Below are 17731 nucleotides of genomic sequence, written 5' to 3'. Positions count from 1 at the left end.
TATGTGTGTAAGGGGAGTTAGAATGAGGAGTTGGAGGAGGGTAATCTGTGGATTTAAATAAATTTTTTTTGGTCATGTGTTGTCAGGAACCAGAACAGGGATGGATGGGTGGGTGGATGGGTGAGTGGATGGCTCAATGTGCTGTTCAAAGCGTGCTAAAGTCTCCTTGGACATGAGTAATGAGCTCAAGGAGTGATGTAGGTAGATGAAAGAAAAATGCTTACCTGGATCTTGGTACCCATATTTAAGTGGAGATTTTGCTTGCAGTCACTTAAAGTGATAAACACCTTATCCTGGCTTTTAATGTGAACAGAAACACATGGATTGAGCTTGAAGGAAATCGACTGGTTAGGGGGTGCATGGAAATGATGATTTGGGTCCCACCAGTTCCAAACCTTCTGTCTTCCATTTTTATCAAAGTAGAAGCCCACATCCAAACCCAAACACAGCCTAGACCAAAAAGCCCACAGTCAGTCAGGTTCCTTTAAAGACAAGATTACTTTTATTTTCTTACTCCTTTTCCCACTCCTGCCCCTCACCACTTGAACATAAATCAGGTAGCTGGGGGCCCATTTTTCTCTATGTGTTATTGTGTTACTGTGACTGTGTTGGCAATAGAACCAAACAGACATTCCAGTTTTAAAATTCAGGAAAGGGCAGCTAAGTGGTGCAGTGGATAGAGCACCAATCCTGAAGTTAGGAGGACCAGAGTTCAAGTGTGACCTCAGACACTTATAGCTGTATGACCTTGGGCAAATCACTTAACCCCAACTGTCTCAGCAAAAAAAAAAAAAAAAAAAATCAGGAGAGTGTGGGGAGTGAAAGACCCTCTTCCCTGCTTAGGTGGACCCATTGAACCTTTCTTCTAAGAAGGCACTTGCTTTAAGTTGTGTTTAGATGTATAATGGAGGGATAGAATGCCTTAGGAAGATGTGAGTTTGAATCAGAGGTGCTTTTTTTTTTTTTTTTAAATAGATATTTGTGGACATCTTTTGTTGTTCTGTTCCCTAGCTTTTCTTCTTCACTTATCCCCATGCTGGGAGCCATTCCTTATAAATGATTAAAAAAAAAAAAAAAGAAGAAGAAAAAGGAAATAGAAGGGAAAAAACCCACAAAAGTGATCAATATACTGAAAAAAATTGATCTTATCTACAATATACCATGCCTGTGCACCCTGATGTCTGCAAAAGCAAGGGAGTATTTTTTCATATCTTTTATCTGGGATCAAACTTCTGAAGAATTTTACTACATTCAATTTCAGTTGGTTCAGTTTGGGTTCAATCAGCTAATTGACTAGAATTTATTAAATGTCTACTATTATGCTAAGTGCTAGGTATATAAACAATACCCAAACAACTAGTACCCACTCTCAAGGAGCTGACAGTTTAATGGAGGTAAGAATGTGCTGATAAATGTTTAATAACTTGCTTGTTATTGTTCACTCATGTCCAACTCTTTGTGACTCCATTTAGGATTTTCTTGGCAAATATACTAGAGAAGTTTGCCATTTCCTTCTCCAGCAAATCATTTTATAGATGAGGAAACTGAAGCTGGTAGGTAAAGCGACTTGTCCAGGGTCACACAGTAAGTCTTTGAGACTGAATTTAAACTTAGATTTTCTTGATTCCAGCCTTGGTGCCCTATCCACTGCATTACCTATCTATCTATTAACTCTCCAAAAAAAAAAAAAAAGTCTACACTATTAAGTTTAATCTTCATCATTAACAAGTCTTTCTATCAGCTTATGCTGACAGCATTAAAAATTGGCTCTTCTGAACCTGTCTGAGCTGATACAATATGCAAATAACTGCGTTCAAATGACATAAACTAAGAGTAGTTTCTGAAGGATTCAGCTAGGTGGGGAACATTTAACCAGGAGTCAGAAAGACCTGAGTTTAAATCTGGTCTCATTACTAACTATATGACCACCCTGGATGCTTCATTTCCCAAATCTATAAAATGAACTGAAAAGAAAATGGCGAATCATTTCAGTATCTGCAAGAAAGCTCCCAAATGAGGTCACAAAGAGCCAGATATGATTGAAATGATTGAACAACAATCTTCTGGTCTGCCTAGTTAGTGACACTTAAAAGCCTACTTTAATTTTGTCAGATATTTACTAGGGAGGTAATTTTGGATGTGGGGATTCATTCATTGCTATAGGTAACTCTTTTTCTTTTTTTTTCTGAGGCATTTGGGGTTAAGTGACTTGTTCAGAGTCACACAGCCAGGAAGTGTTAAGTGTTTGAGATCAGATCATTTAGTTCTTAAACTCTTAGCAATAGTGACCCCCTCCAAAAAAAAATCTTCCTGAAATCAAAAAACAAAATCTCTCTGCCTTCCCCAAAGAAGTTCTTTAAAAATTGAAAAATAATGTCCATTCTTTGAAACACACAACTCAAAATCCTTTTCAGAGGCTCAAGATCTCTTGGATGAATTGCATTAATGCCCCAGCCTGATAAATGGAGGATGAAATCAGAACATCAGGAACATATACTGTAAATATTGTTGAGGTGAATATGAGGATCATTGGTAAGTGGTATTGATTCCCCAAGTTGAAGATAATGTATTCTATAAGCTCATTCTCAGGAGGAATTTTCCTCAAAGATTTGCTCTTTTTTTGTCAAGTTGTTCTCTTGTCGTTTTTTAGTTGTGTCTGACTCTTTGTGACCCATTTCAGGGTTTCTTGGCAAAGGTTATGATTAGCCATTTTCTTCTTCAGCCCATTTTACAGATGAGGAAATTGAGGCAAATAGAGTTAAATGACCTGCCCAGGGTGACCCAGCTAATAAGTGTCTGAGATCAGATTTGAATTCAGGCCTTCCTAATTCCAGGCCTGGCTCTCTATCCATTGGACCACCTAGCTGCCCTCTGACAGGATCCTCACCTATAAAATGAGGGACATTCCCTTTTTAGCTCTGTTGCTATGATCCGAAGAGGAAGTATACATCGGCAAGATTGTCTCATGCTCCTATTGGATTGGGTTTTTTTTGGAGGGTTGTTTTTGGTGCTATCTTCCCTTCTATGACAGCAGGGCCCTCCAGCCTTCCTAATTCTGTGGGTCTGGGTGGGGAGTCCTCTCTCCCCTGCTTATGTTAGCCTGCAGGCAGAGCCTTTGCCAGGTATTGACTCTTTGAACCATTTCTCCCAAAGTTTGACCCCCAAGATTTCTCTGGAATTTCTGTGGGATTCATGATTTCTATTTGACCATAAAGGAAGAAAATATTCAGAGAGGTTGTGATTAAGCTAAGAATAAAATCCAGGGTCTCTGAATCCCAGACCAAGGCAACACACGTTTTTGCCACAGTGCCCCAGGAAAACTGCTCACCCTAGCCAAGCTTACCAGATGTTATTATCTTTGTCATAGAAGGTAGCGTGTCCCAGGTTGTTGACGATGCCCTGTAACTGTAATTGTTGTTCATCTTTGAAAATCAGGTAGATGAAAAAGCCAGTGTCCTCTTCTTCACAGATCACCATTGCTATGTTCCCTGAGGGGTAACTGGGAGACTGTTAAGGCACAATCAGTCAATTGGGGAGCTACTTAAAAAATAAACCGACCCAGAGCACACCCAGGAGGAGGTGAGGGCTCAGAGAAAAACCAGATGTGGCAACCCAAGCCTGGTGCGCACGGTCCCTGGTGTGAACTATACTTGCCAATGTATCCAAGTTAAGTATTCCTATTCCCAAGCAGATACTAAATCTGACCTGTCCCATCTGGAAAGAAGATGGAGAACTGCTTAGCGACATAATCTTTACCAGGAAGACCCTTGTACCACGCTGGGACACCAAACCCTCGGTGAACCTGGGGAAAAAGGAAAAACCAGTTACGCAGGGAAGATCCTGCCGGCCTCAAGTTTGACCCCAAGTTGCTTAAGCTGGGATCCAGTTTTCACTCTCTAAACATGCCTTAAACTGTTAACCACCCACTCACACAACTGGCTCTGCCACTGATGGCAGAGTGACCTGTGTACTGGACTACAGGAATTAGGAAGAGCTGGGTTCAGGTCCCACCACAGGTAGATGCCTCCTGTCTCTCCCACTTTCACCTGGAGGAACCCGGAGGGCAGCGGATGAAGCAGTGGGCTTGGAATCAGAACAGCTTATCTTCATGGGTTTAAATCTAACTCTGTGATCCTAGGAAAGTAACTTAACCTCTGTCCATCTATGTTTACTCTGTAAAATGATAGGGTTGTATTTCCCTGTCTCTGGGGACTCTTTGAACTCTAAATCTGTATTTCTAGTTGGGCCTCAGTTTCCTACGGAACAAGAAGGGCCTGGACTTGAGGCCAGAGAAATTGCTAATTCAGCTTTCTTTATACATGGAGGCTTTGTGGCTAAGATTCCAGACATGAAGGACACAACTGCTTTGTGTGAAATATTCTGCCTTTTTTTTTTTATTGGTGGGAGGTAGGGAGAAGTGGGAAAGAGAGAAATGCTAGGACTTTATGAATGCCAGCCCTTTGAATTCTGGGCTAGATTTTCTCCAAAACCTTCCTACTTAGCTGATCTAGCCCTCCCTTAAGTGAAGAATGACTGCAGTATCATTTCCCCTTATCTCCTTTCTTCTAGCCTCCTAGCTGGTCTCTCAGCCTCTGGTCTTATCCATCCTCCATACGGACACGAAATTCTATTCCTTCGGCACAAGTCTGACCATGTCACTCACAGCTCATTTTACAGGTGAGGAACTGAGGCAAACATTGTTAAATGACTTATCTAGAGTCACAGCTAGATTTGAACTCATGAAGATGAATCTTTCTGATTCCAAGCCCAGTGCTTTATCCACCTACCTGCCCTCCAGTTTACTTTGAAGGAAAACAAATGATTATAGGAGAGATGGGAGAGAGGATGAATTAACTTCTAGGTGTCATTAAGGAAAATAGATCATTCCAGATGGCCCTTCTCTACACTGCTCTGGGGAAGGAGAGTCTATGGCCCCCATTCCTTGTAGCTGACAAGTTTCTGTGTGTTCTTAGGTCGGGGTGATTGATTTTGTTCATAACAACAGCACATGTTTATTATGTAGTGCTTTCTGGCTCAGCAAGAGATCAAAATAATTATCTGTGTGTGAAGAAAACAAATGTCATAGCCTTTGATAAGGTATTCTCTTACTATTATTTTTGGGAGAAAAAGTGAAATCAGGGATTTGAAGAGAGGAGCTTTTTTATTTTGAAGATTAGGAATGTACTGCCATTTTCAAAGGTTCGCTTTGTAACACGTGGGGTGTGGAGCATGCTCACTTGTAGTGCCCTCACACCTCTTATCTCGGACACAGATCTTCACTCTACTTGGCTAGTTCCTTTGCCCATTCTTACAGCTTTGTGATCTCCAGGGACAGACTACTCAAATTCTCTCAGGATCTTGGGAGCACCTGTTGAGAGGAAATGCTCTCCCTCTACTCATCACTGTAGCCCTTGAGCCCCTACCAATGCATTTTTATTTCTTCAGCCAAAAACAACAATCACACTTTTAGATCAATAATAAGATAATAAGAATCTCATGAAGATCTTATAGAGAAGAGAAATAATTATATCTGTTGGTACTTTCTGTTTCTTTTATCTGGTTTTTAATCTTGGAGTCATTTCTCATCTCCTCATTCTTCCTTATCATTTATATCTAATCAGATGCCAAAACTTGTCGATTTTACCTTTGTCACACCTCTCATATGCACCTTCTGCTCTCTGTTCATAAACTATTTCTCTAGTTCAAGCCCTTATCAAATCTCACCTAGTTATTACTACCATAGCCTTTTAAATGGCATTTCTGCTTCAAGTCTCTCCCCATTCTAATCCATCTTCCACACAGTAAAGTGATTATTTTTAACACCTGCTCAGCAAATTCACTATCCTACTCTCTATAGTGACTCTTCCAAACCTTTTCTATCCCTCATTAAACCTCTCTTGGCTGCCCTCCTCCCAACCTCTCAGCCTAATGCCTTATTCTACTGTATTCATATTGTACTGAAAAATTGGGGGCTTTTGCTGTAAGCTCTCTCTTCTCTCCTCCTTATCTCATGTTTTTCAGATGCCTTCTTTAACTATCTCCTCCACTCCTGTCTCACATGAAAAGGTAATTCTCTTTACTTAGGCAAACTCCTCTGTCTGCACAAGAGATACTGATTCCATCCTCTCTCCTCCAACAAACTTTCCCCTTTGTCATACCCACTCTCTCACTTACCTTCAATTCCCTCCTTCTCTCTTCCATCTTCAAAAATCCCTCACTTGATTCTTCCATCTGTACTAATTACCATCCACTCTCTCTCCTCTCTTTGTGGCTAAACACCTTGAGGAGGCCGTTTACAATAACTACCTCTACTTCCTCTCTTTTCACTCTTATAATCCCCTATAGTCCCCAGCTTCCTCACTTCTCCCAACCTGCTCTCTTTAAGTTTATCCACGGATCACCCAGTTGCCAAATCCAGTGGCCTTTTAATATTCTTCTTTTTATTCATCCTTTTTAATATCTCTCTCAATTTCTCAAAATTCATTCTTTTTAATCTCTCTTAACATTGTTGATCATTCCCTTCTTGATTTTCTCATTTCTCTAGATTTTAGGGGACACAATTCTCCCTTGGTCTCTGCTCCTGTGATCCTCTTCCAGATCCATGGGTGTGTCATGGGGGTAGGTCCTGTAATCTTTCCCATTCTTTTCTTAATTTATACTACCTCCCTTGGTGGTCTCATAAGCTTTCATGGATTATTTAACGATACCTATGCTCACATTTACCTATCCTGCCTTAATGTCTCTTTCGACCTCTGATCTTATTTCTTTAGCGGCCTTTCAGACATCCAGAACTGGATGTACATTAAGATGTACATCTTAAACTCAACATGGCCCAAACTGAACTCATTATCTTTCTCCCTAAGCCCTTTCCCTGTTCCAAACTTCCCTAATGCTGTCAAGGTCTTCCCTATTCTCCCAGTCTCTCAGGTTCATAACTTAGGTTCCATCTTTGCTTCTCACTTTCTTACATCTTCCATATCCAATCCATTGCCGAGACTTATTGATGTCACCCTCCCGACATCTCTCAAATATCCCCCCTTCTCTCCTCTGACACTGTCCCAGCTCTGATACATGCTGTTCTTAGCTCACATCTGGACTATTCCAATAGTCTGCCCGTCTCAAGTCTCTCCCACAGCAACCCTCTATTCACCCACGGGAGTAATTTTCCTAAAGTGCAAATCCAGCCATGTCACATACACCATACCCTTCCCCTCCTCTGACACTAAATAAACTCTCCAGGATCAAATGCAAAATACTCCATACTTCGTAACCTAACACTCGGCTCCACTGTCTTTCCAATTTTCCTACAACTTATACCCAAATCATATACATTTTGTTCTAGTGACCCTGGCTTCCTTGCTATTCCATGAATAAAACCCTCCATCTTTTGATTCTGATCATTTTCTCTGATTGTCCCCCATGCCTTCAATGCTCTCTCCTTATCTCCACTTCCTGGCTTATTTGGTTTCCTTAAGTCCCCATGAAAACTCCATTTTTTATAAGAAGCCTTTCCCAATTTCTCTGTTAATTATTCCCGATTTGTACTGTATATAGTTTGTTTGTATTTATTTTGTCTGCTTGTCTCCCATATTAGATTCCACTTTATCAGATTTACCACTTCAAAGAGCTATTAATATTTTTGTGCATTCTTCAAATTTGCTTTGCTTAGGACTAATCTTCCCTTAATCTGACTTGTTTCAAATTCTCCTTCCATTTTTCTTACCCTGCACTATTTTCCCCTATTAAGTAAAATTTATTTCTATGTCCAGTTCTGTGTGTATTCTTTTTTCCTTCTTGATCAATTCAGATGAGTGAGGTTGAAATATCAACCTATCCTCGTCCAAATCCCATCCTTGTTTGTATATGTGTATTATAATAACATTTTAATTATGTGAAATAATCTTAACTTTTCTTTTTCAATTCTCCTCTTCCCAGTTTATTCTTCTTTCTCTATTTTCCATTCTTTTTTCTTTTTTCCATTTTAAAAAATTTATTTTATTAAAAAAAACAGTATAAGAAAAAAAGAAAAATAGAAAAGGAATACAAAACAAAATAAAGCAAAACAAAAGAGAACATTGTCATGTGCCCACAAGAACCTCAGGGATTCAAAATATAGAACAACATATTACCAGTTCAAGAAAATATATGTATTAGTGAAATAAATTATATTCATTAATGTCTATTTTTTTCTTTACTTTCTTATAAATTGTTCTTTGGTTCTCTGCTGCTCATCTTATTGACTTTATTCCTTTTTCCCCCTTTCATCCCCACCCCTCCAAACAAGTTACAGTTAAGATATATTTATGTATACATATGTAGATATATACATTCATACACAGACACACACCTCACATACACACACATGTCTTTTCTATCTCTGCTGCCTCTTTAAATTCTGCTCCATAACTTACCTTGCTATTACTTAACCTACCCTTATCCAAGGATCCCTCCCTTGTCTACTTCCCATACTCTGTGCTTCCTGATCTGACCGTCCCTCCCCTCTTATTTCTTTATAGATTTTGGAGGGTGCTATATTCTTCATGATATATATGTAGTGTTGCCTATTGAATCCATTTCCTAGATGAGTTTTCAGAACTATGAGCCCATCTCCCCTCTCTAACATGTCTATTCTTCCTCTGTACCTCATAATTCCTATTTTTGTTTAACTCTGCAATTTCTCTTTTGAGCTACCCTGTTGTTGATGTGAATCTTAAACATAGAATATAAATATATATATATGTATATGTATATATAAAAAACATAATTTACCCATGTTAAGTTCCTTAAAATTGATCTTTCACATTGGCTCTTATATGTTAATTTTTTGTTAAGTTTGGGTTTGGTTGATAGAAAGCCCTGAAAATCTCCAAGTTCATTGAAAGTCCATTTTTTCTCATTCAAAATTATAAATAGTTTTGCTGGATATGGTTTTTTTTTTTTAGCTGCAGGCCTAGTTTTTTTGATTATTGGTAGATTTGATTCCAGGACCCTGTGGTCTTTTATTGTAGCTGCTGATAAGTTTTGCACAATTCTAATAGTAACTCCAGCTTATTTGAATTGTTTTTTTTTTTTTTCAATGTTTCTTGCAAAATTTTCTCTTTGATCTGGGGGTTTCAAAATTTGGCAATGATATTCCTGTTTTCCACAAAGGATCTCTTTGAGCTGGTGATTGGTAGATTTTTTTTCTATTTCTACTTTCCCCTCATTCCCAGACAATTTTCTTGGATTGTTTCCTGCATTATTGTGTCAAGGTTCTTTTTTAGGTCACAACTTTTTGGCAGTCTAATTATTCTTATATTTTCTCTTCTTGATCTGTTCTCCAGATCTGTTGTTTTTCTCATAAAATGTTTCATATTCTGTTGTATTTTCTCATTCTTTCTAATCTGTTTCATTATTTTTTGGTCTCTCATACTTCACTGACTTTCCCTTGCCCAAATATAATTTTCAAAGAATTATTTGAGACTTTGTACCTCCTTTTTAGTTGGTTAACTTTTTTTCCCTCCATAATCTTATTTTTCTTGGGTGATTTTTATTTTTATTTTTTCCTTAATGTCTCTCATTTGATTTTTAAATTATTTTTTGAGTTCTTTTATAAATTCTCTCTGGGCAGGGAGCCATTTAACATTACTCTTTGGGGTAGAAGCTTTTTTTTTTTTTAATTAAAATATCTTCCTCTGAAGATGGACCCAAGTCTTTCCTGTTCTCATCATATGTTTCAATGGTGGGGTTCTTTCTTCTTTGTGGGCTCATTAATTTTTTTAATAAGAGGTATCAATGTAAGGCACCTTTAATTGGGGGTTGGGGGGATGGTTCCTCTGTCTTCCCTTCAGTTCTCTCCTCTGACCAGGAACCCCAAACCCCACTCCTGCAAATGCTGGCAGCCAGCAGCATCTCTGACCCATTGCCTGTGCACTCATGGGCATGCTGGTTCCTTCTCACCGTATCTCTGCAACACAGCTAGGCCTGGCATTCCCAATCAGCCGAAGCTGGCTCAGTTTTCCAGGACTTAAATTCCAACTAGACAAATAGGGGGGAAGTGAAAGTCTCTATGGTTCCTGGAGGCTCCAGCTATACCCAGCTTGCCCCCCGGGGTTCCCACTTGTTATTTTAATGGAACTAGCCTGAGGTGTTTATACTTCAGACAAATTAATCTCCAGTCCAGGGATCTTTTTGCAGATCTTCTCAGATTGTACCAGGAGGACCCAGGTTCTGCCCAAATCTTCTTGATTTTTCAGCAGTCTATGTTCACCTTGAGGTGCAAGTTGTTCTGTTTGGGGGGAAATCTGGAGAACTTGAAATTTAACAACCTACTCTGCCATCTTTCCAGAATTCTCCCTCCATTCTTTTCTTAAGGTCATCAAGTCAAAAAGAGTCATCTAAGTCCTTGAGTAATTTGAGTTCTATGATCCTTGATGAAGTTAGAATTCCAAGAGGACACATAAAATCTCTCCATTTTAGAATGTTAGCAGTTTATTCTTGTACAATCCTTTGTCATTGTTAATTCATGTTTACCATTCTATTTTCTTCACTCCTGTGTTTGTACTTCAAAGTTTCTCTGTAGTTTTGGTCTTTTCATTAGGAATGCTTAGAAGTCCTTTATTCATTAAAGAGCCCTGCTATAGGATTATACTCAATTTTGCCAGGTATATTATCTTTGGCTATAATCCCATATCCTTTGCTTTCTATCCAAATTTTCCTCTTTGTAGTGGAGACCACTAAATCATGTGAGGTCCACACTGTGGCTCCCTTAGTATTTGCATTTTTTCTTTCTGGATGCTTACAGTGTTTCTTCTATGATTTGAAAACTCTGGACTCTAGCTGTGAGGTTCCTGACAGTTTTCATTTGGATTTTCTTTTAGGAAGTGATCAATGATTTTTTTTCCCCCCACTTTGCCCTCAGGTTCTAAGAAATCAGAGCAACTTTCTTTTGAGTTTTCTCAAAATAGGATGTTTAGGAGTGGAGCCAAAATGGTGGAGAGAAGCCAGGAGTTGCTTGAGATCTCCCATTTTTTCCTTGGAAACAATGCTAAATCAAGCCTCTGAACCAGGAATGGGGAATGTTTGACCCACATGGGAAGTATAAGACCTGCAAACTCATTTGCTTTGGTCCTGCCACAGCAACTGCAGGCAGGAATGAGCTGAAAGCTAGATACAACATCCTCCCACTGTTTGAGTTCTAAAAATTGATAATTTAGTATGGCCTACAAATAATGTTAGAAATATCCAAATGGCTCTCAGCAGAAAAAGTTTCCCTATCCCTTGTTTAAAGAGATTATGGAATGACAGAGCCCACAAAAAGATGGAGTGAAAGAATTTTCTAGCTTAAAATAACTTAAAAGGCTTTAAGAAAGGTCTTTCTCACTTGAGTAAAAAGGGAGCATCATGGCCCAGTGCCAGTGCTCTAGCAGGAGACTATCAGCCCCAAGACAGATCAGCAACTGAGGCCCCTTGGTCCTGGTTCACTAAGCTAATTGTGAGATATCAGGCCCAGTGCAGAAAGCAAATTGTGAGCCTTGAAATCCTAATACAACAGATATGACTTGGCCAGGCCAATCCAGGACAGTGGGCTGCCAGTACCTCCAACCCCAAAGCAGGAAGCCAGTGACAAGGCCCCTGTTTCCCAACAAAAAAAATCTTGGAACAGTTCCCTGTGCCCTAGAAGCAGAGCTCAACTTAAAAAATGAGAAACACACACACACACACACACACACACACACACACACACACACACAAAAGAGCCCTCATAGAAAGATACTATAACAACAGGGAAGATCAGCACACAAAACTCAGAAGTCAGCTTTCGCAAAATGCCTACATGTGAAGCCTCAAAGGGGAATATGAATTGGTCTCAAGCTCAAAAAGTTCTCTTGGAAAAGCTCTTAAAAATCAAAAATCAAGTAAGAGAGTAGAAGAAAAAATTGTGAAAAGAAATTAGAATTATGCAGAAGAATTATGAAAAAAAGTTTTTCTTTTCTTACAAAAGAAAGCACAAAATGAACTGAAGAAAACAACTCTTTAAAAAATAAGAACTGAAAAGATGGGAAAATACACTGAAGAAAACAACTTCTTTAAAAGTAGAATTGACGAAATGGAAAAGGAGGCAAAAAGGTTGACTGAAGAAAATAATCATTAAAAATTAGAATTGGACAAGTGGAAGCTATGAGACATCAACAATTAAAAAAAATTCAAAAATTCAAAAAGAAAATGTAAAGTACCTCATTAGAAAAACAACTGACCTACAAAACATATCAAAGATATATATATATATATATATACATATATATACATATATATACATATATATGTGTATATATATATTTCTTTTACTTAATAGTATTTTGTTTTTCCAATTACATGTAGTTTTCAACATAAGTTTTGGTAAGATTTTGAACTTCAATTTTTTTCTTCTTCCCTTTCCTCCTCCCTCTGCTCAAGACAGCAAACAATCTGATATAGGTTATACATGTGCAAGCATTTTAAACATTTCTGATGAAAAATCAGAAAAGGGAAAGACTACAAGAAAGAAAAAACAACAAGAAAGTGAAAATAGTATGCTTTGATCTGCATCCAGTCTCTAAATACTTTATGTGGATGGCATTTTCCATCCCAAGTCTAATTGTCTTGGATCACTGTATTGATGAGAAAAGCTAAGTCAATCATAGTTGATCATTTCACAATTTTGTTGGTACTGTGTACAATGTTTTCCAGAGAGATTAATTTAAGAATCATTGGACTACTTAAAAAGCATGATCAAAAAAAGAACCTGGACAGTATCTTTCAAGAAATTATCAAGGAAAATTGCCCTGGTATTCTAAAACCTGAAGGCAAAATAAACATGAAAGAATCCATTGATCACCTTCTGAAAGAGATCCTAAAATGAAAACTCCAAGGAATATTACAGCCAAATTCCAGAATTATCAGATCAAGGAGAAAACATTGCAGGCAGCTAGAAGGAAACAATTTAAATATCAAGGAACCACAACCAGAATTATCCCAGGACTTACCAGCTTCTATATTTTTTTTTCCTTTTTTTTCTCATGTACTTTTTTAATTCCAAGAAAAAATCTTCAGGTAATAAAGATATGCATAAATAAAATAAAATAAAATACATTATGTGTACATATTTATGTATACCATTCTCATTTCATATATTATCATTTTTTTGTTCCTAGTTGTAAGTTCCCAATTGAAAGTTTTCCTAAGTTACCCCCTTTTCTTTTCTTTTTTTTTATTATAGCTTTTTTATTGACAGAACATATGCATGGGTAATTTTTTAACATTGACCCTTGCAATCACTTCTGTTCCAACTTTTCCCCTCCTTCCTTCCACCCCCTCCCCTAGATGGTAGGCAGTCTCATACATGTTAAACATGTTAAAGTATATCTTAAATACAGTATATGTGTACATATTTCTACAATTCTCTTGTTGCACAAGAAAATTCAGATTTAGAAAGGTAAAAATAACCTGAGAAGACAAAAATGCAAACTGTCCACATCATTTCCCAGTCTTCTTTCTCTGGGTGTAGCTGGTTCTGTTCATCACTGATCAATTGGAACTGAATTGGATCCTCTCATTGCTGAAAATAGCCACTTCCATCAGAATTGATCCTCATATAATATTGTTGTTGAAGTGTATAGTGATCGCCTGGTTCTGCTCATTTCACTTAGCATCAGTTCATGTAAGTCTCTCCAGGCCTTTCTGTATTCATCCTGCTGGTCATTTCTTACAGAACAATAATATTCCATAACATTCATATGCCATAATTTACTCAGCCATTTTCCAATTGATGGGCATCCATTCAATTTCCAGTTTCTTGCCTCTACAAAAAGGGCTGCCACAAACATTTTTAGTAGCTTATATATTAAAGGACTGAAGAATATGATATTCCAGAAGGCAAAGTGGTTTGAATTACAATCAAGAATAAAATACCCAACAAAAATTGAGCATAATCTTTCAGGGGAAAAGATGGATCTTCAATGAAATAGGGGACTTTCAATCATTTTTGATAAAAACACCAGAACTAAATAGAAAATTTTGATCTTCAAATATGAGATTTAAGAAAAGCATGAAAAGTAAACAGAAAAGATAGAAAAAAAATGTTATTTAAAGATTAAGCAGTTTACATCCCTATATGGGAAGATGATATTTGTAACTCATGAGAACTGTATCTTTATTAGGAAAGTTGAAAGGGGTACATATAGATAGAAGATGTGGGTTTGTTTACTTTGATGTGATGATATAAGAAAGAAAGTAAGGGATAGGAATAGGTTGTACTGGGAGAAGAAAAAAAGAGGAGGCAAAATGGGGTAAATTACAGAGGTAACAAAAAACCTATTATAGTATAGGGAAAGAAGAGAGGGAAATGAACATTGTTTAAACTTCAATCTAGGGAAAGAAGGGAGGAAGATGAACATTGTTTGAATCTCAGTCTCACCAAATTTGGCTCAAAGAAGGAATAACATACACAATTATTTATAAAAATTTGTTGTACTCTATAGGGAAGTTGGAGGAAAAAAAAGGAGAAGGAAAGGCTGATACAAGGGAGGGAAGAAGTAAGAGGGGAAAAGGGAAAGAAAAGAAGGTAGATTGAGGAAGATGGGGGTCAGAAACAAAACATTGGTGAGGAGGGACAAGGTGAAAGGAGAAAGAAAATTATAAATGGGAAAATAGGAAAATATAAATTAATCAAACAGAAAATGAATTAATGGGATGAACTTTCATAAAATGGAAGTGGATAACAGAGTGTATTAAAAGGCCTGAATGCTACAATATGTTAAAAAACAGATACACACAGAATAAAGGCAAATGGCTAGAGCAGATTATATTATGCTTCAGCTGATGTTAAAAAAAAAGAGGCAGGAGTAGTAATCCAAATCTTAGACAAAGGAAAAGTAAAAATAAATCTAATTAAAAGAGATAGGGAAGTAAATTACATCTTGCTAAAGGGTGCCATAGACAATGAAGTAATATCAATATTAAACAAATACGTACCAAGTGGTATAATAGCCAGATTCTTAAAAGAGAAATTAAGGGAGTTACAGAAGGAAGAAATAGAAAAACTTTACAGTGGGGGATATGAACCTCTCTCTCAGACCTAGATAAATTTACTCACAAAATAAATAATAAAAAAGTTAAGGAGGTGAATAGAATTTTGGTAAAGTTAGATATGATAGACTTCTAGAGAAAACTGAATGGGAATACAAAGGCATTTACTTTTTCTCAATGGTACCTGACACCCCCTTCAAAACTGACTTATACTAGGACATAAAAACCTCAAATTAAATGCAGAATAAAGTAGAAATATCAAATGAATCTTTTTCATATCACAATGTAATGAAAATCATGTATAATAATGAAACATGGAAAAATCAACCAAAAATTAATTGGAAACTATATATTCTAATTTTAAAGAATAAGTATGTCTAACAACAAATAGACATAATCAATAATTTCATCCAATAAGTTAACAATAATAAGACAACATACAAAATTTATGGGATGCAGTCAAAACAGGTCTTAGGGGATATTTTACATCTGTAAATGCTTACATAAATAAAACAGAGAAAGGGGAGACCAATGAATTGAGCAGACAACTAAAAAAAGTTAGAAAAAGAACAAATTAACCCCCCCCCCAATTAAATACGAAATACGAAATTCTGAAAATCAGTGGAGATTAACAAAACTGAAAGTAGGAAAAATATTGAACAAACAAATAAGGCTATGACTTGTTTATAAACCTTTGGTTAATTTGATTAGAAGAAGTATAAAAAAAAAAAAACCAAATTACCAGTATCAAAAATGATAAGGGCGAATTCATCACCAATGAAGAGGAAATTAAAGCAATAATATGATGCTGCTTTGCGTAACTGTAAGCCAATAATTCTGAAAATCTAATTGAGGTGGATGAATAATTACAAAAATATAATTTACCCAGGTTAACAGAAGATGAAATTTAAAAATACACCCATTTTAGAAGAAAAAAATTAAACAAGCTGTCAATGAACTCCCTAAGAAAAAATATCCAGGGCCAGATTGATTTACAAGTGAATTCTACTAAACAATTAAAGAACAATTAATTCCAATATTACATAAACTATTCGGAAAAATAGGCAAAGAAGGAGATCTGGTAAATTCCTTTGTAATACAAATATGGTGCTGATACCTACACCAGGAAGAACCAAAATAGAGGAAAAAAATTAGAGAATTGTCTATAATTTTTTTCCTCTATTTTCTGCATCTACTGAAATGCTTTTGATAAAATACAGGACCCATTCCTATTCAAAACACTAGAGAGTATAGGAATAAATGGAGTTTTCCTTAAAATGATAAGCAGTGTCTATCTAAAGACATCAGCAAGCATTATATATAATGGGAATAATGCTAGAAGCATTCTCAACAAAATCAACAGTGAAACAAGAATGCCTATTATCACACTATTATTCAATATTGTCTGAGAAATGTATTAAGAAAAAAAAAAAAAAAGAAATGGAAGGAATTATACCAGGCAATTTGGAAACAGAACTATCACTCTTTACAGATGATATGATGGTATACTTGGAGAAAGAATCCTAGAGTTTCAATTAAAAAAACACTTGAAGAAGTCCCCCAGGCCATTCCTGCTGAGAACGCCCTTTTTCATCATGTCCCCTTTATAGTCCAAGTTGAACAGGGGAGTGCCTGACAAAACTGCCAGTTCCCACCTGTCCCTGTAAGGGTGCCCAAGTATGGGTTTGGCATTGTCCCAGTAGAGATCTAGGACCTTCTCTTGCCCTGGGGCATGATCTCTCCTTGGCCATTGATTTAAATAATATGGAGTTTTGTCCTTTTCTCTGAATTTCTCCATCAAGATTTGTTTCTTAGATCTGTTTAGAGAAGTTCTTTGGAAGGGGGAAACACTGATTCCTCCCTCTCTGACATCTTGGCTCATCCCTTTCTCAACTGGATAATTTTTTAGAGACTTTCTATTTTGCTACTCCTGTCCCTTCACTGTGAGGTGACAGCTCCCAAAACCAGACCCTTCATCTGAAAATACTCTACATCAAACCCCAGTGGCTCTGTGCCTTTGACTGGAGAGCATTTCTCAACACTCATCAGACCACCACTGACAGCTGGACTTCAAGGCTCTCTTTCTGACTGCTTATGTCCATACCCTCCCATTCTCTACCAATAAACCATTTTCACCTCTTTCCTCCACCGAATTCAGCATTACACTTGTGCTGGTTTTTTTTTTTTTCTCCACTCCTGATAAATGTGGACAGAATTCTGCCTTTACCTGTACAAAGGTATGGTTAAGAATTCTGATCTTGCTGCCTACCTTAGTAGTATTTTTTACCCATTCTTCATCAATTTCCACCAAGGCACTGACATTCGGAAGAGATGCCTCTGGAACGTAGATTATATGATACGCTTTTGTAATTTTCACTTCTTTTTTTTCATTTGCGCTGCCCCCTGTAATGATGGAGGAAGAACAAGACTTAGTAAAACTTTTATAGGTTTAGAAAAAGAAATAGGATCCTGCACAACTAGTATCTCATAGACTCAGCTATGATTTTAGAGGTCACCTAATTCCAGGACCTCATTTTGTAGCTGAGGAAACTGAAGTGCAGATTAAGTGACTTGCTTAGCGTTACATAGTTAACAACTGTGTAAAGTAAAATTACACCCAGATTCCCTGACTCCCTAGAATTTTTCCATATACTGTTTCTTCTGAGGTACCTGAGAGATCTTGATT

General features: G+C 37.1%; 1 protein-coding gene across 2 annotated transcripts in view; it reads right to left on the bottom strand.

The window, feature by feature from the left end:
* The window catches only part of ERICH6B (glutamate rich 6B), a 106492-nt gene that overhangs the window by 3367 nt on the left and 85394 nt on the right, over window positions 1–17731 (bottom strand). Inside the window, exons 12-15 of one of the 2 annotated variants that reach the window (XM_051983837.1) lie at window positions 17315–17448; window positions 3696–3802; window positions 3344–3499; window positions 225–450 (exon numbers count right to left, since the gene is read on the bottom strand). In XM_051983837.1, coding sequence (XP_051839797.1) covers window positions 225–450; window positions 3344–3499; window positions 3696–3802; window positions 17315–17448 — 623 coding nt within the window. The remainder of the gene's footprint in view (window positions 1–224; window positions 451–3343; window positions 3500–3695; window positions 3803–17314; window positions 17449–17731) is intronic. The other variant, XM_051983838.1, reaches the window with a different exon arrangement.

The sequence above is a fragment of the Antechinus flavipes genome, chromosome 3 (genome assembly GCF_016432865.1).
Source record: "Antechinus flavipes isolate AdamAnt ecotype Samford, QLD, Australia chromosome 3, AdamAnt_v2, whole genome shotgun sequence".
Taxonomy (NCBI): Eukaryota; Metazoa; Chordata; class Mammalia; order Dasyuromorphia; family Dasyuridae; genus Antechinus; species Antechinus flavipes.
This window is presented reverse-complemented; position numbering and strand designations above follow the sequence as displayed.